At 37.0% G+C, this 24,813-nt stretch overlaps 2 protein-coding genes across 2 annotated transcripts; one reads left to right on the top strand and one right to left on the bottom strand.

Annotated features, from left to right (window-relative positions):
- The first annotated feature begins 2,567 nt into the window (after positions 1-2,567).
- LOC132611235 (pentatricopeptide repeat-containing protein At2g40720) lies at positions 2,568-5,983 on the top strand. The gene has a single exon (XM_060325654.1). It carries the CDS (start codon positions 2,729-2,731, stop codon positions 5,288-5,290), a length of 2,562 nt encoding a protein of 853 aa, XP_060181637.1. The 5' UTR covers positions 2,568-2,728; the 3' UTR covers positions 5,291-5,983.
- Positions 5,984-6,744: 761 nt separating this feature from the next.
- LOC132611858 (uncharacterized) lies at positions 6,745-21,071 on the bottom strand (the record flags this gene model as incomplete). The annotated part of the gene is given in 23 exon segments (XM_060326222.1): positions 6,745-7,198; positions 7,200-7,242; positions 7,245-7,391; positions 7,826-8,068; positions 8,230-8,342; positions 8,659-8,729; positions 9,417-9,486; positions 11,134-11,224; positions 11,414-11,498; positions 11,705-11,779; positions 11,874-11,927; positions 12,879-12,968; positions 13,101-13,217; positions 13,342-13,451; positions 13,540-13,680; positions 15,230-15,311; positions 15,411-15,490; positions 16,865-16,973; positions 17,943-18,065; positions 18,626-18,698; positions 20,324-20,475; positions 20,597-20,695; positions 20,907-21,071. Coding segments are annotated over 23 exon segments (2,466 nt in total), but the record flags the coding sequence as incomplete, so codon positions are not given.
- Positions 21,072-24,813: the final 3,742 nt, after the last annotated feature.

The following is a 24,813-nucleotide window of genomic DNA, read 5'->3' as shown; positions in this document are numbered from 1 at the left end:
CTCTTTTTTTTCAGACTGCTTTATTTTGACTTATTCGCTTTTTTTAGTTTCATTTGCATTCTGCTTTAAACTGCTTGTGCTTATCTAACCTTTCTCGTTGTGATTTCTCTTGAGCCGAGGGTCTTTCGGAAATAGCCTCCCTGTCTTCCGAGATAGGGGTATGGTCTGCGTACACTTTACCCTCCCCAGACCCCACATTGTGGGATTTCACTGGGTATGTTGTTGTTGTTGTTGTTGTATATTTGTGGTCTTTAATTTTTGCCCCCCATATTGCTAGTCTTTAATTTTTGCCCTTCGCGTTTCAATCCTGAGCTTCGCGCAGAAATCGTGAGATTCTGGGTTCGAACCCCCGCTCAAGCATAAATTAAAAAAAATCGCAAGGCAAGGTTTGGGTCGTGTATATGCCGGACCCGGTATACACTTGTTAAGGAATAACCAAAATTATGCCGGACCCAACATACTTATGGGCAGACTTTTAGTTAAGCCTTAACTAAAAGGTTTTTCCTAGTTATGCCTTATGGGGCAGACTTTTAGTTAAGGCATAACTAAAAGTATGCCCCATAAGGCATAACTTTTCCTTAAGACATAGACTTTGCCTTATAAGACAAACTTTTAGTTATGCCTTAAGGAAAAATTCCTTATGGGGCATACTTTTAGTTATGCCTTATGGGGCAGACTTTTAGTTAAGGCATAACTGAAAGTATGCCCCTAAGGCGGAACTTTTCCTTAGGCATAAACTTTGCCTTATAAGGCGGAACTTATAGTTATGCCGGGTCCGGCATAACTTTAGTTATTCCTTAAGGAAAAGTTCCGCCTTATGGGGCATACTTTTAGTTATGTCTTATGGGGCACACTTTTAGTTAAGGCATAACTAAAAGTTTACCTTGAAAAGTTAAAATATATATATATATATATATATATATATATATATATATATATATATATATATATATATATATATATGCCTCAAGGCAAAGTCTGCCCCCATCGGCAGACTTTTGGTTATACATAACTAAAATTCTGCCGGTGGGGGCATAGCGAAATTCAAACTCTGCCTTGCAATTTTTTTTTAAAATTTTTGATTGAGTGGAGGTTCGAACCTGGAATGCATGGGTTTTAGCCGAAGGGTAAAATGTAAAGATTACAAATATGAGGGGCAAAATTTAAAGACCACCTCAAAAAGAAGGGCAATTCGCAGAATTGCCCAAACCCGTAACATAGATGTAAAACTCAGTGAGCTTGTTTTTATTTATTTTCGTAACTAGTTATGTGAGGCCCGTGCTAAGCTGGGCCCAAACTCAAGATATAAAAATAGATATTTTAATTAAAGAAATATAATTTGTGTTAGCACAAGTGTACAACAACAACAACAATCATATACCTATTGTAGTCCCACAAGTAAGTAATTACGTTAGTAATAATTAAATTTCATATATATATACTTTGAATATATGAAAGCAAAATTTTAATTGCACTCCTTTAATATTTTAGCTTCCATTTTGATGAAATTATTTACTTCAAATCAAATGCGGAGCTAAAATTTGACATTTATAAGTTATGTATCCTAATTTTCTAAAGTTATTTAGCTCTAAATAAATAATCTATACATAATTAATGAACTTTTAAGACAAATACATAATTTAACTTGTACAGCGAATGGAGCTGCTTCTCCCTTAATTAGGGATCAGGGGTTCAAACATGGATATGGAAAAAATCTTTGGAGGGAACGCTATACAATGCGAATTATCTAGATTAATTGGGCTCAAATGCGGATATCAAGCACCAAATAAAAAACTAAAGAACGTGAAAAATGAGATAGGAGGTTCGATAGCTTTTGAAAAGTAGACTTTAAAAAAAAAAATTGACTTAAATAAATAAGATTAAGATCTAAAAGTAATTAATTAAAAAGTTTTAAAACAATTTGAAAATTCTTGTGAGGACTAGAAAAATCCCTAAGTTTTCCCTTTAATATAGTAGTAATATAAACATCAGAAATCCTTCCATGTACAACTATTTAGAATAATTTGTTGACCATGAGCTTGAAGAATGAGAATATCAACATTGAGGTAGTAGCATTAGTAAAAATGTAAATTCTTCTGTAGTACATGTGAGCCAAATAATTATTAAATCGAGCAAATATATCATAACTGTGTTGTTATAACTTAAATCCAATTACCATCTAAAAATCTGAATCCCGTTCAAAGATGTGCCCTTACAGCTTGTTTGGATGGTTGTTACCTATTGTATTGTGTTAACTTAAATACAATATTTGCTTTGATTGTTATTTAATTTTTATTATATCGAATCGTTAAATTCATCGTTATATAACGGTGAAAAATCCCATTTTATATAATGACTAATTTGGTGTGATCACGTCATTACAATATATTTTTCCCTCATTCTGTCTTCGCTTATTATTTAATAATTCTCTATTATCGTTTACCCAACCTTTTTATAATAATTTTACCCCGTATCCTACTTTTCTTATAGATTCATCCTCCAAATTTCTGATATGTGGCATTATATAATGACCAGAAACAATACAATAAGGTACACACAATACGACACAATACTATATAGGGCCCTACAATATATACAATACATTACGAAACGTAACAACGTCCAAACAAGGTGTTGGTGTTTCCCCTCGTAAGTGCAAAGGGAGCGAGCAACTCCAAGCTTTTTCTTTTTGCAAGTGACATTTGCAACTTTAGTAGTATGAGATGCTATGCGTTTCCTTTCCTTCAAACCCCGTGAATTTTCCACTTATAATAATCCAATCAATTCTCTTGCATTCATTAATTCCAAAATCAAAGCCTTTATCCAACAAGGTAACCATTTTGAAGCTCTATTAACCTACTCTAAACAACCTTATTTTCCTCTCCATACACCCAAATTCACTTTTCCAGCCATACTAAAAGCTTGCACTTTTCTTCCAAATCTTGAAACTGGAAAAATAATCCATGGAACAGTCATCAAAATGGGCCTTCAATATGATCCTTTTATAACCACTTCACTTATTAGCATGTATGTAAAATGTGGGTCATTTCGTAATGCAGTCCAAGTGTTTGACTTTATGTCTCAATGGGAAGATTTGTGTCAAGATGTAACTATTTGGAATGCTATGTTAGATGGGTATGTAAGAAATGAGCTTAATGAGGAGTGTGTGGGTTTGTTTAGAAAAATGCAAGAATTTGGTGTTAAGTCTGATGAGTATTCTCTTAGTATTCTTCTTGGATTGTTTAATGGTGGTATGGGGTTATCGAAAGTGAAAGAAATTCATGGTTATGTTATTAGAAACTCATTTGGTTATGATCCTTTTGTGGTTACTGCATTGATTGATATGTACTCGAATTGTTGTAGGCCAAAAGATGCGTGGTGTATTTTTGAGGGTGTCGAAAATAAGGACAATATTGTCATTTGGAATGCGTTGATTAGGGGCTTATCTGAGAATGGATTATGGAGAAACAGTAAGGAACTCTATTCTTTAGCTAAGAGTAGGGGTTGCAAACTTATGTCGACGACTTATTCTAGTACTTTGAAGGCTTGTTCTGAGGGTGAAGATATAGATTTCGGTAGGCAGGTCCATTCGGATGTTGTAAAAATGAGATTTGAGAATGATCCTTATGTATGTACTTCGGTGTTGTCCATGTATGCAAAGGTTGGAATGTTGGAAGATGTAGACAGGGCTTTTGATTCGGTATTAGATAAAGAGGTTGAAGTGTGGAATTCTATGATTTCAGCTTATGTTGGCAATGGTAGAGGCGATGACGCTTTATGTGTGTATAATGAGATGAGATCAAGAGGCATTCCTTCTGATTCTTTCACCTTGTCAAATATTCTTATATCGTGTTGCATGACTGAATCTTATGATTTAGGTAGGGCAATTCATGGTGAACTAATTAAGAAACCAATACAGAATAACATCGCGTTGTGGAGTGCTCTACTGACTATGTACTCGAAATCTGGAATGTTAAAGGATGCTCTTGAGGTTTTCAGTAGAATGGAGGAGAAGGATGTGGTGGCATGGGGCTCAATGATCTCAGGTCTCTGCCAAAATAAGAAATTCAATTTGGTGCTGGAAATATATAAGGAAATGGAGACTCATAATGTTAATCCGGACGCTGATATAATGGTAATGGTGATAAATGCTAGTGCAGGACTAGAATGCTTAGAATTGGGTTGCAGTATCCATGGAATCACTGTTAAGAGCGGGGAAGAATTAGATAGTTCAGTGAGCAGTTCTCTCGTAGATATGTATTCTAATTGTGGCCAGCCAGAAATGGCTGAAAAGGTTTTCTCGGGTGTTCCCTATAAGAATTTGGTGGTTTGGAATTGCCTTATCTCTTGTTATTCAAAAAATGACTTACCAGAGCTCTCTTTAAATCTTCTTCCTCAACTTGTGCAACAAGGGTTATATCCAGATGCTGTTACGCTTACTAGTGCCCTTGCTGCTGTTTCATCCTTAGCGATACTGATTAAAGGAAAGGCAATTCATTGTTACCAAATAAGGCATCAAATTCTTGAAGACAGCCAAGTGGAAAATGCTCTTATTGATATGTACATAAAAAGTGGATGCTTAAAGTACGCAGAGTATGTCTTCCAGTACATGTCCAAAAGGAACTTAGTAACATGGAATACGATGATTGCAGGGTATGGATCTCACAGTGAGTGTACGAAAGCTATCAACTTTCTCAATGAAATGAGGAAATCTGGAGTGACGCCTGATGGTGTAACTTTCCTTTCCTTGATTTCCTCTTGCAACCATGCTGGTTTAGTCGATGAAGGTTTTAAACTATTTCACTTAATGGAACAGTATGGAATCAAACCTCAAATGGACCACTACATAAATGTGGTGGACCTTCTAGGTCGTGCTGGACGCTTGAATGATGCTTATAATTTCATAGAAAATTTGGAAGTGGAACCTGACAGGGGGGTCTGGCTATGTCTTTTGTCAGCCTGTCGGGTCCATCAAAACGTAAAGCTTGGAGAAATAGCTGCCAATAAACTTCTGAAGTTGGAACCAAACAGAGGCAGCAATTACGTTCAACTTTTGAATCTCTATGTAGAAGCTGGGATGAGAGAAGAAGCAGCGAGTTTGAGGGCTATGATGAAGAAGAAAGGTTTGAAGAAAAACCCTGGATGTAGTTGGATTGAGGTAAAAAATAAACTTGAGGTTTTCTTCTCAAGTGATTCATCCTCCTCCAAGACAATTGAGATCTATGAGACACTCCAAAGTCTCAGAAGTATTATGAAAAAGGGAGGAGATTATGAGACTCAGGCAATATGAGATGAGAACAGGAACTGTTTTCCTTTAGAGATAATGGTCAAAAAGCACCCGAATTATCACTGTTTTGCGAGTTGCACACTTCAACTATTTGCTATTACATTTCCCTACCTGAACTATCACCATCTATGTATTAAAACATATCTAGTTGAGTAGATGGTGATAGTTAAATCAGCTTCGAGGTGTGTTTTACTACATAGAGGGTAATAGTTCAGGTAGGAAAAGGGAAGGGAACAGTTGATAGTTAGGGTATGAAACTCGCAAAAAAATTATATTTCAAGTGTATTTTTTACCATTAGCTCTTTCCTATACCTAGTTAATGAACATGTCTATGCTGACAGCATGGCTATAGGAGGGGAACATGCATTTTCAAAATTCACTCTCGCGGTGTTGACTAACCATGTTGAATGGTCAAGACGGCTAATCAAGCTTACACTACGCAATACATTAATATTAATCTTCAAGGGTAATTCATTTAACAAGAATCATTGTCCTAGGCGGAGGGATCTAGAATTTGAAGGTGCACCACGGTCTCTAACTTGAACCTTATGTAAACATCTCACTGGCCACAGTGACTGAATAAAGGTGCATTTGGTCGGTTTGGTCAGTTTGTTTCAGGGTTTTAGTTCACAACCTTTTGCGATGAAAAGGAATAATAAAATAGACAAACTGAACTGAAATATGTTCATTTTAGTTTGATTTTTCCCTCTTGATTCGTTTTATATTGACCGTTGCGGAGCAAATAGCTGATATTCGATGAAATAGTCAAGATACGTGCAAATTAATCAAGACACAACCATTATAGAAGTAAATATAAGACGGATGAGGGAAAATATGCTAACTCAAGAAAACATGCACACCGATCAGATAATCTGGTGAAAATGAGTAACTAAATTTCTAATATGTTATTTGTTTAATCAGTCACAACTTCATTTTTATGTAAAATAACTTAAATTTACCCACTATAACAATATAAGTCACTATTTTACTCATTATAACAACAAAGTCCTTTGATGAAAAGGCTTCGTCATTATAGCAAGTAAAATTTAGTAATTTTACTGTCATAATGGGTAAACTTAAAGTAAACTTAAATTACTTTAATGTGACAAAAACTATTTAGAGATCCTATTATTGTGGGTAAAATTTAGCGGCTTTACTAATATTGTGGGTAAAATTTAGATTTTTCTGTTACAGTGGACAAATTCGCTTACTTCAATTTGCAAATAATAGTTTCATGACTTGTACAATTATATTGACAAGTTAAAAGCAAAACTCGTGTCGCGGCAAAAAGGTCAGCCATCTATTGCATTCTGCCTTTACTTGAAATTGGAAGTAATGAAATGACATTCCGGCCAAGAATGAATCTTCATAATGTGAGTCGTTTCTGAGCGACTGGTAAAATTGAAAAATAAAGCTTATAGGAAAAACAAGACAAAGATACTGAAGAGCTTTCACAATGACGAACAAGCGAGACATAGATTTAGCCGCCAGCGGCAAGAGAAAGCCACCACTCTCTACATTTATGCTGAAAAGCAATGGGATCTATCATCTACAAAGAATTGATTACTTTTCTTACAGGGTGAAATTTTGAGTGCTTTGACTAGGGGAAGCAATTAGTGCTACACATCCCGTTGTCCTTGAGGAATCTAATAATACAACACATCTATAGAACTTTCAATTATATATTTTAGTTGGAACTGTAGCCGCCTGGGGGTGCAAAAAAAAAATGTACATGATTACCTCAGATTTGCTGCTGAGCCTAGTTTTTCTTTTGTAACTTACATTCCAGATGATGTCCGGTTAACTCTTTGCGCACCCAGTCTAGGAGCCGCGGGTTTGGTTCCTCGGCCTCGCCCAATTGAAGGTCTCGATGTGGTACTTGGCACAGGAGCTGCAATAGCAGCCCAGGGCACTTCTTTTCACATTCAAAGGTTTTGCCGAAGGAGCTGGGGCTGCCAAGGGTCGTCATCATCAACCTTTCTGTTTGCTCTCGAGCTTGATGGCTGAGAAGTTGCTCTTGGAGCAGGAACAGCTACAAAGCCCCACAAATCTTCATCATCATCTTTACTCATCTTAGGAGTGGTTTTACCCCGCAATACTGTACCTGAAAAATACATTACAGAAAAGCAATTAAATTGACCTGACTGCTTCCAGTTCTTGTCTTTTATTTCCTTCTCTAGTTCCATCATTATGTTTTCTCCCTCCTCCTCCTTTTCCAGGGAGAGGGAGGTGGGGCCCCGCGGGCGGGGGGGGGGGGGGGGGGTTGGAAAAGAGAGGATGGAAGGGGAGAGCATCGCCAGAATCAGTTAAACGTAAGCTTCCCACGAGCATTCAGACACAACATACAACGACGAATTGCAGCAGTTGAAATCCTCCCCGTCATACCAGCGAAATCCCATGGATTTTGGATTCTCACTATATGTGTGCATGCATGCACTTGCCTTTCGTTATACACGAACGAATGAATTGCAATTTCCCTAGAGATGTATATATTAGATGGGAGCTTTTGCTTACACTCGAATTTACCAGGCATTCTACCTTGTGGTTTTGGTTGAGAGACAGGACGTCTTTGAGCGGCTTGAATATTTGCCAGAGAAGGAGATCGTTTTGGCTCTTCTATGTCATCCCAACCATCTTTGTCACTGTCATGACCCTCATGAATTCCATTTTCAAGTTCTCCCCAGCCATCAGTTGACGTTGGGGATACTGGTACTGGATGATCTGCAACATCTGCTCCTCCAGAACTCATATGGACCGGTGTTATACTCGAACTATCTGCAACTACGTGATTTGAAGAAACCAATATCAATAGCAAATCCAGAGACAAAAGCATCCTCATAAGCATTAAACTCATTTTTGGAAAAAGCAATGTGACAATAATCTCTGTTATCCACTAAGGGCGGTAACATAATGCAGAGGAAACAAATTGGTAAGAGGCATACTTGAGCTAGCACCGGAGACTGCAGAAGCAAGAAGCACACTAGAAATAACTGGAGTATGGGAACTCGGTTCAGAGGATTTGCCTCCTTTAAGAGTCAGGGAGCTCATAGCCCAACTGCATCAAAGCAATAAAGCATACTATTGAAGAAGAAAGAAATTTGCAAACTGTCTAGTGGAAAAGGAAAACCGCACAGCTATGTAACCATCACATTGAACATGCTTCAATAAAATTTCATTATATTGTCATTCCAGTATTAATTCCTCAATTAAAAAAAACTCTGATGCACAAAATCAATGCCCTGCAAATTGCCATAATCTCAGGAAAATACCGGAAATACAAGTTATGAGAATCTTTCTGCTACTTGCCAAATCAGTTATGGTGGTTAAACGTTGAAATAGCAGCAAAATAACTCATAAGACCAGAAGTATACCCAAGCAGACCCACATTTCCAGGAACTGATGAACTTCCCATGCTTGTATTGCTGGTATCTCTGGTGCTTGTCTGTATATGGCCAAAACAAAAAAATTGCATGCTCAGTGGAAGAGAGGAAGAGAGGAAGAGAAAGAGATTCACATATAAGCGAAAATGCAACACAGAATCAGTGACGGGGCACTGATAGGAGGAGAAAATGACTACCACGAAAAGAACAAAATTCATACATATATAGAAGTCATGTAAGCAAGTAATATAGTTCATGATACAACTTAACAGCAGAAATATATGTTGGATTTTAGCCGAAATGCCTACTGATGTGGTAAAAGGTCAGAGTTCAAGAGAAATAAACTAACATGAACACCTAAGTTGAACGCAAGTGAACAAACTCGGAAAATGTTCAAGCTGAAGGCAGCTTAAATTCAAAGTTTATCCAGGTAAACCCGGAAAAGCTCCCATAAATGGCAGAACTATACTTCCCCCTGAGCAGTTTATGATCGCATGGATTAACAACAAGAAGAAATTGTTGCTCTTACAGATAAAAACAAGGGGAATCTATGCCTGCTTAGCAGTTCAGGGCTTCAAAGGGGGAAAAGACCCTTTTTTGGCTCTTTATGTGGTTATGCAAAAGTTACCCCCCAAGGCAATACCATCTATTGATCTCTCATCAGAGCTTCAGGGAAAGAAAGCTTTTAAACTCAAGATTATCGTTAGGAAAACATGTGCGCATAAACAAAAATCAAGAAGAATATATACCTTATCATGGTGCTCCTTGACTATTTGCAAAAATTGGTCAACCACTTGGAATGCTTCTGACCGAACATCGCTGTTTCATGGAAAAGGGAGCAGTGAAAACAGGAGTATATGTGCAGACATACACAGAAACAGTTGTCCAAATGTTCAGAATAAGTGATTCGCTCAAACACAACAAAAGTTCAGAAAGTAAGATCAAGTAAATAAACATCAAATAATCTTCCATGCCATCTGGGCAGTCAAATAAATATTCCACACAAATACTACCTCCTCTCAATTTATAAACACTTACGATTCTGGGATATTCCAAAAATGTTGACAGCATTCCATCGAGTAAATTCTTTTTAGAATTCAAATTAATTTAACTCTTGAACTAGTTACCTTCAAATGTAATGTTTTCTCGATCAAATTAACTTTTCAATCATTATCCTAATAGCCTTTACTTACCACTAATATAATACAGAAGTCAAAACTAATGGAACAGAGGGAGTAGAGAAAATGGAAGATTTTTTGGAGTACCACATTGGAAGTTGCTCCAGATTCAGTTTTGCTTTGGTGGCACTAGCACAGTAGCACAAGCTAGACGTTTCACAAACTAAACAAATCTAAACTTCCCCTCTGATAACCACAAAACCATTGTCCCACGCTTCCAGCTTCAGAACTTGGTGGATAATATACCGGCTCCTCTAACTGCAAATGTCTAATTTTCTTAACATTTTACCAATACAACAACGTCTAGACAGCCAAGGAGCACATAATCGTGCCACTAATTTAGATTGGAGAACTGACAAAATCAGCCTAAAGCTTAAGCATCCACAAAAGGATACAAGCAATTACAGCAATCCAATACCAACAAGCCGAAACGAAGGACTTCCACGAGCACATACCAAAACTGAACACAAACCACAGAAACACATCCACGGAGTTCAAGCTTAGGCATATATAGTAACTTTTAGCATTAAAATCACTAATTATAGCAAGTAATGCCAATAGAGAAGACAGCCAGGTATCATTGCCATTTTAAACTGCTAGCTAGCTTACATTCCTAAAAAGTTTTAAGCATTAACCAAATATTCTTAAGCAGCACCACAAAGTAAATATTATAACTTGCAAGTTGTATATCAGTATTTTTATTATTACTCTCCTACTATCTTATTCGTCGGTTTTAGTATTACCTGTTGTTTCCTTTGCTTCAGTTATCATATTATTTGTTATTGCTACTGTTCTCTTCTCCATTGTTTCAGTATGGCTTCTTCACTACTGTAGTTTATTTGCATACTTGATTTTTTATATCCGTTACTTGAGCCGAGGGTCTAGAGGAAACAGCCTCTCTACTTTCACAAGGTAGAGGTAAGTCTGCGTACACACCACCCTCCCAGGCCCCACTTATAAGATTACACGGGGTATATGGTTGTAGTTGTTGTATTTAACTGCTTTTAAGCATAATTATGTTTTGATATATGAGAGCAACCTCTGACATCTTTTAAAAGAAAGAAGAAATCATACTTGGACCCAGAAAAACAAATCTACCATCAGGATAAAGGGAAGAGCTTCTTCATAAGTATTTTTCCTTAATGATACGTGCTAAAATAATCTGGAAGAGAAGTTCTCAAGTATTGTACAATAAACAGATTGCTGATGAAAACACAAATTTCCTGTTCCTTTGCAAAGGGCGAGGATTAAGAACACACTAAATGTAACTACTAAAACAGAATAATACCTGTCTGGATCAATGGTAAGTACGACAATATTAGGTAAAATTCTAGTTGCAATCTCAGTCATGTCATAATAAGAACTGGTAGCACTCAGCGGTCAGCGCCTTTACACCTGCCACAAAGAGTATTCACATCCATTAGTATGAAGAGAGGAAAACGAAAAATAGAAAAGGCAATCACGGTTAAAGAAGTTCGCCACAATACCAACAAATGTTCTTATCGGAAAATATCAAATCAAGAAGATTCATTCAACTAATCAGTATGAAGTCAAATGCAGAAAACATATGCAACTACCTGCTCCTCTAGCAAGTGGATATGTATCATGCAAGGCACGAACAGTGAACGCATTTATTAGAACTCTTTTCCTTGTCTACATACAAAAAGATCCATCAATTGCCATCTCTACAGAAAAGAGGCCTCAGAAAAACATTACAAAGGAACTATAATAAAATCTGTCCATTTTCACATATATAAGAAGTGTTACCAGTATGAAGAAAGGCCCTTAGGTATTTGAAAAAGTTTATTCACTTATATGAATTCTGCACTTGTATGAGAATCGGAGGAGCAACTTCTTACCCCCTCATTGAGGTAACTGGCAATGTTTCCAAGCAACATGGTAGTGTTCGTTCTAATTGCTGATTCTTCATCAACCTAGATGAACAACAAATAGCAGCGCAAAAAACCGTGAAGCACAGAAATTAGACTAGCACAAGAAAAATTAGTAATTTTGCACCTCAATGCATACCTGTAGCTTGGAGAGATAATTCAACAGAGACCCAGATATAGTGCGATGTGACAGCTGCAATGAAAATTGGAAGGAACAACATGAGTCCGCAAGATCCTAGGATATGACATAAGATGCAGCTGCTTAACTGGTAAAGCATGAAGATTTCAAGAACACCAATATATCCGTGTCAGATACCATCTGACAGATCAGGTGTTGGACATGTTCCAGAAACACATTGACCAACTTCCAATATGTTTATGTTGTTACTGTCATTAGCTTGTCTTTACAAATGACTTTTTCTTCAATGCAAGGACGACTCGGTACGTGATAAGTTTAGTTTTCTAAAAGATGGATACAAATTTAGAGAAGAAAGAAGCAATGATAAAAGATTGAAGAAGTGTGTAATGCAATGTTGATCTTTTATTATGCAACATCCATGTTATAAGCCGAGATCACATCTATTACCAGAATTCATTTTTTTATTCAGAACTAATTGTAGTACACAGTCCAATAAGCATTCTCAAGACCATCAAATCTTGTTTTATTTGCGGTACTCCAGAAAGGTAGTGCTTTTTATTAATAATCAAGAAATCCCCGGGGTCCAGTGGCGCACGGTACGAAACTCGGTGGATAATGGATCCACCCCTTTACCCTTCTCCACTACAATACCAGGCTTGTCTAGGCAGCACCGAGGTTCGAACCCGTGAGATGCGCCTAACCCACACACACGTGATGAGCTCTCACCATTAGATCAAATCCCCAGGGGCATAGATAATGCTGTTAGATGACCAATTAAGGAAATAAAGATATTTAGAATGCCAGAATCAAGAATTACAGATTGCCCGGATCAAACTTCCATGAAAGGGTCAAGTTATCAAGTAAATAAATGCTTCAGTTCAGGTACCCAGTTATATGTTAACCATTTAATTCTGACCCATGTGTAAAACTTATCCCACAAGTTGAAAAGATACTGCCAATTTAAAATAATAGTAAGTGCAGGACCTAATTAGAGAATGCATATACCTTAGGAGCTAATACAAGCATGGATCTAAGCGTCAACTCCCGAAGAAATGCAGATGTGTCAGAGAACCCAGTAGCCACATGAGCATACACCTGATCAAAAGTATTATCAGTCATTCCACAATCCAAGTGCCAAGAGGCTTTTCAGTTCTTGGAAAAGTGCTTTGAGAAAAGTAATTGTGTGCTCGAAATGTAGCGGCAAAGATGCATTCATTAGCCCCATACCTGCTCATCGACAATCTGTGAAGATAACGACTCCCCGTACTGATCAATGTGCTGCAGTAGACTGACTCGGATAGCGCGATCATTGGAGGCAAAGAGTTTTACAATGGTTGGCAGCACCTATATTAGAAGCATAGCATTGATATGTAAGTTAATGAAAACCCGATAGAAGATGTGATCATTTAGCTGGAAGAATAAATTACTTCATATCAGGAAGAAATAGGAGAGATGAAAAGTGTTCAACCTTGACACTAAACTCTTCATTTGAAAGCCAAGAACCCATTTTTAACAACGCCGTTAAAGCAGGTGCAGCAGCTGAACCAAATTCTAATGCAGAAGCTAGCAAAGGAAGCACCTGCAACAAACATTGTTTAATTTGCTTTGATTTCAGACATAAGTCGCATTGAACTGAAATGTATCCTGCTAGAAAAAATTCGGAATATCTTCTTTAGCACAATTTCACGAGGAAGTTGCTCCGCTAGATTTGGAAGCTTACGGAAGAAAGTGTCCTTTTCAACACTGTCTTTGAGATTAAGAATTTCCATGAACTGTATGGTCTCCAATAACTTATTTTGGAAATATTCTGCCAATGAATGATTAACAACTTTAGAGAAGATCCATTTCAGCATGTGAATGACACATTAGAGAGAGAGGAGTAATGATAATACTTCAAGCAAGATACAAATAAAAAAAAGAAACAAGACTTGAGATAAACCCAGAGGGATAAATACAAAAGCATACAAGATGAGCAAAAGCAAATATTGTTCACTTGCTGAACGAACAACTGAAGAACCAGCAAATTAAGAGGCATACATAGGCATAGCAAATATTTTTCTTTGATAACCAAATAGGCATAGAAAATATTGTTCACATGATGAATGAACAACTGAAGCACCAGCTGATTAAGATGTATCGCACAGGCATAAGCACCATAAGCTGAACTTAGGTAAGACAAGTCAAAATAAAACTAATCTGATTCAGCTAGACTGAAGTACAGAAAGAAATACAATAGAGTTCAGAGAATTATCTAAAAGAGAATAAGTAGGGTTCAGAGAAGAGATAAAAATACGAGGAGGAATAGAGAATACTTAGAAGGTAAGTTGTACACACAGACCAGGAGAGATATATATGTATGCAAATGTGTAAGTTGAAATTCCACTTTCATTTAGCTATATCCACTGCCTATAAAATTTTACAATGAAAAACTCTGTGAGAAGGTCAATACGCTAAACCAAAATTGATGAGGCAAAAAAAAAGATTAGTTGATATGATTAACTTTGTTCATGATTGACATCAATTAAAGGTTAGGAGCATACCATGATTACCATATCTTAAAATCTCCAAAACCACTCTTTAACCATGAAATCAACACAACAAATACAGTGGTGGAGGTAGGATCTTTGCCAAGGGGATTCAAAAAAATAAAAAAAATGCCTAAAGCTAAAAAGATTAGAAACTGTGGTTAGTGGGATTGATGTCCTCTCAGAAAAATTTGAACCTCCTTTACCAATGAGCTGAGCTTTTGGCTTGTGTTAAAGGGGATTCAACATCTAATATATACACATAAAACAAAAATTTGATCCTATATAAACAGCGTAATTTTCCCGCGGAGGGGGTCCAGATGGACCCCCTTCCATCAGCCTAGATGCGCCCATGAAAAAATATGGCGGTTTCATGGGAGCTATGGGAAATAAGTTGACCTATTCTTCATAAGAAGTAGTGGAAGGCAGGAAGAAATAAAAAATCACAAGAGACTGCAAATACTACATTCCACCTCCTGAAAACTTTGATTGACTGATCAAAGATAAGTGATCACTAGCTATTTGCCCATTTCTAGGACGAACAAACCCACTTCTGAGTCTCTAAATGGATAGCATCAACTCAGAAGCAAAACCAAACAAAGTACCGGACATATCTAGAGCTAACATCTACAGTTAAAAAGACTTAATCCAGACCAGCACAGCAATTATATTGCATGTACATATATCGATGCACTAGCAATCATCACATTCATTGGAAAAATAAGTTGACAATATAGCAAGTAAAAGTTAATAAAGATACCATGTAATCAGTTCAGAAAGCTAGAGAATGAAATTTAAACAACAAACTCAAATCAAAATAGGGATAAATACCACCATTCTCCAGAAGTTTTGATGAATTCAATCTGCGAGCAGGTGTAGCACTTATGAGACGTTGATAATCTGGAAGTAGAGACTGTGAGACAGGAACATAAGCCAATTGTGACCGGATACAAGAATATTACTAGAAGAGTCAAAAGAAAGCAAATAAACACCAGAAACTTAGCAGCAATACCTTTGGAATGGAAGCAGTATTGCGCACCTCCTCTGTTTTGCTCAATTTTGTACAAGAAAAGAGTTCGTAGATAAGACAGCCTAACAATACCCCAGGAGCAAAAGATTAGTTATTGGTGGAAGAAGACAATTTAAGAACCCATGCAGCATTACAAATACTTGCCAAACAAGCTCTGACATCCAAATATTGTGACACCCCCCCCCCCCCCCCCACCAACAAAACCCCAAAGAAAGAAGAAAAAAGACAAACTCAAAACGCATCACAACAATGATCTAAACTGGGTATGGAATTTAGTCATTAGCTAACGAAATGTTGATATTGTGAATGCTTTCTAGGTTGTCTACACCTAAGTTACTCGGACTCGGGTGCGGGTGTCCGACACGGGTATGGATCCCAAGGTCGGATCCTTCATGGTCAAAATTTTAGAATTTGGGGATACGGATCTAGGTACGGGTACGGGTGCAGGGATTCGGAAAAAATAAATTAAAAATCTAAAAATATAGCTATAAGATTATGCATAATTATGAGATATTATGTCGAAATAATTATGAGATATTATGAGATGTTAATAATTAATTTAGATATTATCCCTCTTTTCTATGAGAAAGAAAACTTTTGTATATAGCATAATTAGGTTAATTAATAAAATTTGTTTACTTAGAGCATATACTTATTTGTAATATATGTGAAGTTTATTTAAATGAAAAATGTGTGCCTTCAAAGCATATACAGTTATATTTAATTTACAATTAAAAAATTATTTATTATTTAGATTAAAACTCTAATTATTATTGGGCAATTAAAATTAATGTCTAATTATTATTGGTACAATTAAGACTCTATTTTTTATAAACTTAAAACTCTTGAAGAGATAGTACACGTAATGTTTATCTCATAAGCCAACGTGGCAGCATATTAGCAAAGGGTTAATTCACAAATTGGTCAATTCCTATTTAGGTCTCTGCGTCTTCTTCCTCTTCGTTCTTTCTTGCGTCGTCGTCTTCGTCGTTCTGTCTGAAACTTCTTCCCCATCGTTCCGTCTGAAACTTCTTCCCCAAAGCTTCTTCCCCAAAACTTCTTCCCCATCGTTCTGTCTGAAACTTCTTCCCCAAATCTTAACTTTGGGAAATCAAATCTCATTTTTTCCCCAAAATTTTGGTCAACACACCCGATCTCGTTTGACCAGATCCGACACAGATCCCATACCCTTAACCGTGTCAGTGTCGTGTCGACACGGGTACAGAGCCCAAACTGCGGAGTCCGAGTAACTTAGGTCTACACAAACAAAATGAGAAGGCCCATTGACAAGGCCACCAGAACAAACAATGTTCAGATGCCCAAATGTGAAACCTAATATAGAAACATAAAAAAGTTTTATTCTTATGATGATATCATTATTGAATTAAAAAGATATCCAACTTGCACTATCTGAAACCACAGATAAAAAAACTAACCCAAACCCCAAGAATCTATGGCCCAAGGTGGAGATTTTCTGATTGACGTCCAGTCAGATTTGAGCAGCTCCGTGGGTTTGTACTGTGCACCAATAAGCCAATCACATTGCTGAAGACAAAAGATAAAAAGTAAGTAAATAATAGATAAATAAATAAAGGCCAATCGCGGAGCTGAACTCGCAAACAGGAGAGGGAACAGCAATAACTTATCAGACACTGCAAACTGTGTGAGCTCGCTCACATTGCCGGTCCCAAGCCCGGATAAAGGAGGAGGGTTGCCGAGGGTCAATCGGAAACAGCCTCCCTACCCAGGTAGGGGTAAGGCTGCGTACATCTTACCCTCCCCAGACCCCACTATTGTGGGATTACACTGGGTAGTGACCAAGACACTGCAAAATAGATGATCCTGTGACAAATTGTATGAGACAGTAATGTAGTTCACACAACAAAAACGAAACAATAGAAGAAGAAAAGAACAACCCAGCTATATATTTTGTTTATAACTGAGAAATCTCTGAGGGCCAGTTGACTTCCTCAGTTCCTTACGCACATAGTAAAGTTCTCTTTTGGATGTAGTTCTCCACCAGCATTTCCTTAATGCTGGTTTTTTCTTTGCTTTACATCTATAAAATACTTACTTTACCCATAAAGAAAATGAAATCCCCGAGGGCCAGTGGCTAAGTAACAGTTCGAGAAGAACAACTCAACTATTTTTTAAACACTAAATATAGATAAGACCAAAAAAAAAAAAAAACAACTCAATGTTACAGCACAATTTGATCAATAAAATCAATGTAACAGGAGAAAACTGCAAAATAAAAAGAAATTACAATTCTTCGGCTAAGAGGAAAATAGAAAAAGATATTCACATTTAAGGATAACTATCATTATGTACTTCAAGTCATTTAAGGATAACTATCATTATGTACTTCACTTGAACAGAAGAGAGCAAGTAGCTAACAAGTGGCAGCAGCTAGAAAGATCCCTTTTATTCATTCAGAATTTAAATTGACATATTATGGTTCGAAAACCTAAAACGAACTATTGTCCACTAATCCAATCCAGAATCAGAGTTTACCAGCATTGGTCCGACAGAAGACTCAATATTCCCATCAAACTCAGAAAGAACATCAAAGGCATGCAACTTCCAGTCTAGAGTTTGAGTAATGACAACACTAGCCAGGCAAACATTGCCATGAACCTGCAACAGTAAAGCACAATTCCAACAATCCACCAAACACAAGAGTAATCAGGTAGAGTTTGCTATAGTTGGGGGAATTTGGGTTTTGGTGTGTGTGTGTGTGTGGGTGGGGGGGTGGGTGGGGGGTGGGGGAGGCAGAGGAGATGACAGGCTCTTGGAGACAGGAGACACCAAGGACCAAGGGTGGAGATTAGGATGATGATGGCTCACCCAGCTTTTCACATGTGGTCTAAAGTCTACATTTTTTACAACTTTCCTTGGAAAAAAAAAAATCTAGCTCCCAAAAATTTTCCTGTAAAGTTTCCTTTCCCAAAATCCAAGTTCTGCCATGTCCAAGAACTAAATTATGAAGCTCAAGGATACAACATATGCATCCAAACATCTTATACACAAAGCTCAGCAGTTCAATCATTGCAATTTTCAGATGCATCAATAAACGTTTATGGAGCAATATCTTATTTAGCCAAATAGTCAAAACTTCCAAATCCCTTCCACACAACCTAGCTAAGTGTGATCCTTCAACATGATAAGAAAATCAATTCCATTAGATATTCACTTACAAGTTTACAGTCATTATTCAAGAAGCTCACAGCTTTGGCTATTCGATGCAATCCCCATGCGTAATATTCATCTCTGCCACATAAGATGATGCATTAAACAGATGTTGTCAAAAGTAAATAGCATGTTGACGAGACATCGGAATTAAAATGATATCTTAGACGCCAACTTATTTCCAAGATCAAAATATGACGGCATAAGCACACACAAGCACACAACTAAACAGCCAACCAATCAATAGATTGTGTCTCTTACAGCTACTCCAACAAAAAGTGCCACAGTACCATGGTGATTAATAATATCCATTGAGATGAATGCTTCAAAATTGATTTGTTTAACAACATTTAACCTCAATCCACCAAAACTACAAGAACTCAAACCAAAAGCACATTAAAGAGAAAGTAACTTGTCCGATACGTTTACTTTTTATAACCAAGAAATTCCCTAGAGCCAATGGTGCAAGGTCCGAAACTTGGAGGATAATGAGTCTACCCCTCTACCCTTCTCCACTTAAATACCAAGCTCTTTGTCTAAGAAGGTTCGAACCCGTGAGGCGCGCTTAACCGACGCATCACCTTTTGTCCTCTTACCACTAGACCAACGCCCTGGGGAAGATACCCTTTTTTTAGGCTAAAGATACCTTTTTTGAATAAGGTAACATTTGTATTTCATCCAAAAGTATCAGCATATCAACTGCTGCACAAGGTACTTTACAAGTAAAGCCACAAGCAGTGGCCTGGGGGTAAAAGTCAAATTACAATTTACATATTGCCTAGAAAACCTACCAAATCTCCTATCTCCCCCACCATATCTTGTTCACACCAAAAATACAAGAGACTAATACATTTTGTTTTAACTATCTGAATAGAATTTTCTTTGTCATCAAATTGTCTTGAGTCTCTCTCCTTCCATATTGTCCACCAAATACAAGCTGGAATGGCTTGCCACCAGTCTTCTTGTGCATTTCTTCTTCCAATTGTGCATTTTAGTCTGAAGATACCTAATTCACTTAAACCAACTCTTTCAAGTTAAAAAAGTGACAAACTACTTCTTTCCCTTTCCTTTCGGCTTTCGCATAAATGAGTTAATTTTGTGAACCCAAATCTTACCCCATCCCACTCACTAGCATCCTTAAATCGAATAAAAATCCAGTACGATATTTTTAAACACCAAAACAAAAGGAACTTTTAGCACCCCCTTTTTCTTTTTTGAAAAGGTAAAAGTTTATAAATAAGGTACTAAGATGGTACAGGAAAGTACAAAGAAAACATCCCAGAACAAACAAACACACCTGCAGCCCTCCTAAGAAATCCAGGAAATCAGAACTTTTAGCACTTTTAAAATTGTTTGATAAACAATACAGTGGGTCGACATCTCAACAATTTTTTTTTTCCTGTGGGTCTACATCTAAACCGTTCTTTTGCATGGAAAATGTAACCTTGCTCAAAGAGAAGAAGCAACAACTTTTCAGGAAATTATCACTAGATACGTGATCGTCGGTCTACATTCCTCATGAATCTGAGCTAGATGCCAAATGAAAGATTATAGGTTCCATTTATAGGCAATAAGCATGTAGCATCATATATTCGGATAAATTGCTGTCATGGAACTACCATATGTCCCCCTATCATTGAAACACCGAGAGTGAAGCTCTCAAGCATCTGAATTGTAGAATGAAAAGAAATAAAGTGCATTCATACCTCTGGGTACCTTTTAATCCTAATTCCTTGAGCTTCTCCGAGAGTGGCATGACAGGTTCAGTAACAATATAGATGGTAACCTTAGTAGTAGAACCATCAAAAGTTTCTGCTTCGGTGCTGTAAAGAAATGACAAAATGTTTGGATGTCTAACCTGAAAAGAAAAACAACTGGCATTTAGAAGAACTCCGATGAAAAGGAGAAAAGAGTACTCCAAATACAAGACAATGCAAAGTCGCATTATGCTCCCAATTTACAACCAATAATCAGCTTACAGTGCGAAGTCGCTTGACACCATTTCGACCAGCAGCTAAATGTCCATCGTTTGCATTACTCCCCGTAAGCGCAAATATTGAGACAGGAGTGCCATCATCCTGTTAAAAAAGAAAAGATAATTTTTTTTTTTTTTTTTTGAACAGGTAACAACTTTGTATTATAGACCAGTACTTAGGTAGTACTGAAAACCCCTTTACAAAAGAAAAAGAAAACTAAGAAGCTAAGAAAGTAAAATCCTAACATGAGTCAAGAACTTCTAGGATTGATTCTGCATATTCTTTGTACACCAAAAACAAAATAGCAACATACAGTCTTGCTTGATCTTCTGTAGAGTGCTACTTCTATCCTCAACACATCTGGAGTTCCTTTCTTTCCAGATTGTCCACCATATGCAAGCTGGAATGATCCTTCAGTAGCTTCTATTCCTTGCCCCAATCCCAGCCTCCTCCCGGCTAGAAAGAGTGTCAACCGGTGTTATCAAAAGCGAAAAGCGCAAAAAAGCTCTAAGGTCAGCTGGGGCTTTAAGCGCAAAGCGCAAATAAAGTGTGAGCTTTAATGGAAAAGAAAAAAAAACACAATGGTGCAAAAATACAAATATATATATATATATGTGTGTGTGTGTGTGTGTGTGTGTGTGTGTGTGTGTGTGTTTAGTCCAAGATTAATAATAATAAGCATGAATAACAAATATATGGACAAAGAAATTGTAAAAATATTACGATAAAGTGAAATATCAATCATCTAGTGTCACCTCCTCAAGAGAGGCTCATTGGCAAGAAAAAGTATGTTTTAGAGCCTTGATGACGACAATGAAGCACACATAAAGCGAGGCGAAGCGCTCAACATGTTTTAAGCCTCGCTTCAGACCTTAAGCGCGCCTTTGATAACATTGGTGTCAACAATCTTGCTAGGCATTGTCCAAGATATGCCTCTGAGATTGATAAAAACCTTCCATAGCTGGTCAGTAATTCTGCAATGTAAAGACAGATGCCCGACTGTCTCCGCTGCTTCCTCACATAAGCAACAATTTGAAACTAAGATAATCCTTCTCTTTCTCAGGTTTTCATGTGTCGAAACAGCTTCTTTGGCTAGCAACCATGTAAAGCATGCAACCTTAAGAGGTATCTTAACTTTCCAAATTTGTCTCTATGGCTAGTTAGAGTTTTGTGGCTCAGTCATACTCATGATCTTATAGCCTGAACTCATTTTGTAGTGCCCCTTGTTATGCCAAGTCCACCACAAACAGTCCACCCCATCCTTCAGCCCTTGGAAAGCTCAACTAGTCTAGGTATTTCCTAGTCATTCAACATTCTTCTTAAGATCAACTGCCAACCTTGAGGTGACCACATTTCAGCCACTGTTTTGTTCTGATGTTGTGCCAGAGCAAACATATCAGGAAATAGCTCCTCCAAACTTTTGTTTCCCAGCCACCTATCCTTCCAGAAAATTGTTTTGTTGTCATTATATACTCTGATAACAGAGTGGATCTTTAAAAGAGGCCACCATACTCTGATTGATCTTCAGACAGTTACACCATATGGGTTATTGACTCCTTAGTAGCCCAAAAACCCAGCTTCCCATACTTCAATTTGATCACTTTTCCCCATAAAGAATGCGAGTCTTGAGCATATCTCCACAACCACTTCAATTTTAAAGCCTTACTTTGATACTTCAAATTTTTGATACCAAGACCACCTTGTTTTTTATTACTGATCAAAACTTCCACTTAATCAAATGATAACCTTTGTGTTCCTTGTTTCCTTGCCAGAAGAAAGACCTTCTAAGCGTGTCCAGTCTTTGGACTACACTTGAGGGGATAGGAAATAAATCAGTCCACATTTTAATTTACCAGCCCAATTTAATTCATCCTAGCCCAAATAATTAACCAACACTTCGGACCAGCCCATTCATTTAATACCCAACCCAAAAATTGATCCAGCCCATTACCCACGTTACCCGACCCGGTCCAACCCCATTTCCTTATTCTTTTACCCTAAAACCCTTTCCTTCTCTTTCTTTCCCCTTCACACTCATCGCCGCCTCCTTCGCCTCTCTCTCTCTCCTTCCCTTTCTTCCCTCTCCTCCGCTTCCCCCCACTCGTTCCTGTTCCCCACCACCGCCGCCCACACCCGCTCCCACTTCTCTCTGTTCCCCACTTTCCCTTGTCTCCCCTCCCGCTCCTCTCTCTCTTTTCGTCACAAGAAACCCTAAATCGCTTTATAAATGTCCATCTCCAAATCAGTTGAGAGGGGGATTTTTTGGGTTCACGAAGTTACCTCAAGAAGTAAAGGATTTTTGGTGAAACCCCCTAAGAATCAAAGCTTTAGAAACGGAGAAATCCCCTGGAAATAGAGCTCTCTGAGTCATCCGAAACCCCCCTAAAAATAACAAATTTGCAGTGGTTGTGCTAATTTGAAAACATCGAGTCCAAAATATTAGAATATTTGTTTCCTTTTTTTTGTCTTCTTTGTTTGTTGTTGTGAATTCGAGCATCGCAAACTCTGGCTCAATAGTCTTCGAGGTAGATATCGAAACCTTCGCCTCATTTCGCTGCACCCGAAGAAGGTAATTCTCTATTTTTTTTTTATTTTCGCATTCGCTGTTGCTTTGTGTTATTTTGGTTGTTATTCTGGGATTAGAATATTTTAGTTTAGTTAAGCGAATTTTGTTAGACAAACAAGTTGGTTTGCAGGTTTTCTGTGTTGATCTGTTTGTATGGTTAAGTATGACAATTTGGTTTAGTTTGGCTTAAGTATGTGAGCAACTTTTCTTTGGTCAATTAATTTTGGTCTCATAGCTCAGTAGGTGTTGATGTATTCATTCAAGATTGTCGTCTCAGTTGGCTTGTGTTCTGTTTAGCTTAATTTAGTAGCGTTACACATATTCCTATTTTAATTAGTTTAGTTTCGTTTTAATAGTGAAAATGTTTAAATATTCATGTTCAATGTGGGTTAGTTTCCAGTCTAAGTAGTAGCAGAACCTATCTGTTCATGCCTTAATTCAGTTTCAGCTAATTTTAGTTTTATTAGCATGTTTGTGTCTGTATGTAGTTCATGTGAGTATATTGAATGTTCATGCCTCTGTATAATTGAACCCTTATGCAGTATTGTATTTCTGTTCTCCTTTAACTTTGTTGAGCATATGAAGCCATGAGTTTAGAAAACCAAATCGTTTTATTTTTTCCTCTGCTTGTTCCCTAATTAGAATCAGAAAAATATGATTGTGTGTTTTTTTTTTGTTTGGTCTCAACATATGCTGCCTATTTGTCTATTTTAGAAAAAATAGAAGAAGGGTTAAGTGTGCTAATATCCAAATGTTAGAGTCTTTACTTGAATAGAAAATATGGGTTTGTTAGATGCTTTTTATTTAGTAATGAAAATGTTGATTTTGATAGGTAACTGTGGAATAATATACTCTCATGTTTTATAGATTTCCCATTAAAATTTAAATTAACTGGATAAATTTGAAGTACTTTCTCAACGGGAATATATGTTTTCATTAAGTTTATTGCCTCCTTGGTTATTTGAAACAAAGGTGTTAATTAATAAGCCACATGCTAACATGAACATGATTAAGACTTTAAGCAATTGTTCCTTTTTTTAAAAAACCTTAATCAGTCACTAGATTTAATTACTTCTTAACTGAACACTCTTTTCTTCATTCTCTTTCAATTGTGTCCTCTAGGTACTGTATGGATAAGAGTGTATTGTTGTGTTTTCTCCCTGATTAGAACGGTTATGAGGTTCCATCACTTCTTCTACACTGAATATGGAAAAGATAAAAGCTTGTCTACAGTGAGATATGATTTGTTTTATAGTAAATATCCATGACAGTGATTTGTGTGTTTTTTTTGTAATTTTTGAATCAGATTACTTCCTTTTTACTGGAATTACCTATCCATGTTAAAATAGGAACTCATTTCCAATGCTGCATTTTCCTTTCAACTCTGTCTTGGATATCGGTTGGATGCATTTTTATTTTATTTTCAAATTCGGTATATCCCAGCATTTTTGATTGAATTCAGGAAGGATTAAGGAAGTACCTCAAAGATAAAATCATGTCTTTTGTCTAGGTTTCCTTCTACACTATGTTGATGTAATCTTATCATGTTTAGCCATTTTTTATTATGCTTTCAATCAGTTCTTCTATGGATCTTTCCATTATCTTTTCCTTCTCAAAGAACTCCCTGTCTATTCAGATGGCTTTAATTTAATTA

The sequence above is a fragment of the Lycium barbarum genome, chromosome 9 (genome assembly GCF_019175385.1).
Source record: "Lycium barbarum isolate Lr01 chromosome 9, ASM1917538v2, whole genome shotgun sequence".
Classification (NCBI taxonomy): domain Eukaryota; kingdom Viridiplantae; phylum Streptophyta; class Magnoliopsida; order Solanales; family Solanaceae; genus Lycium; species Lycium barbarum.
The sequence above is the reverse complement of the archived record's forward strand: the minus strand, read 5'-3'. Positions and strand labels throughout refer to the sequence as shown.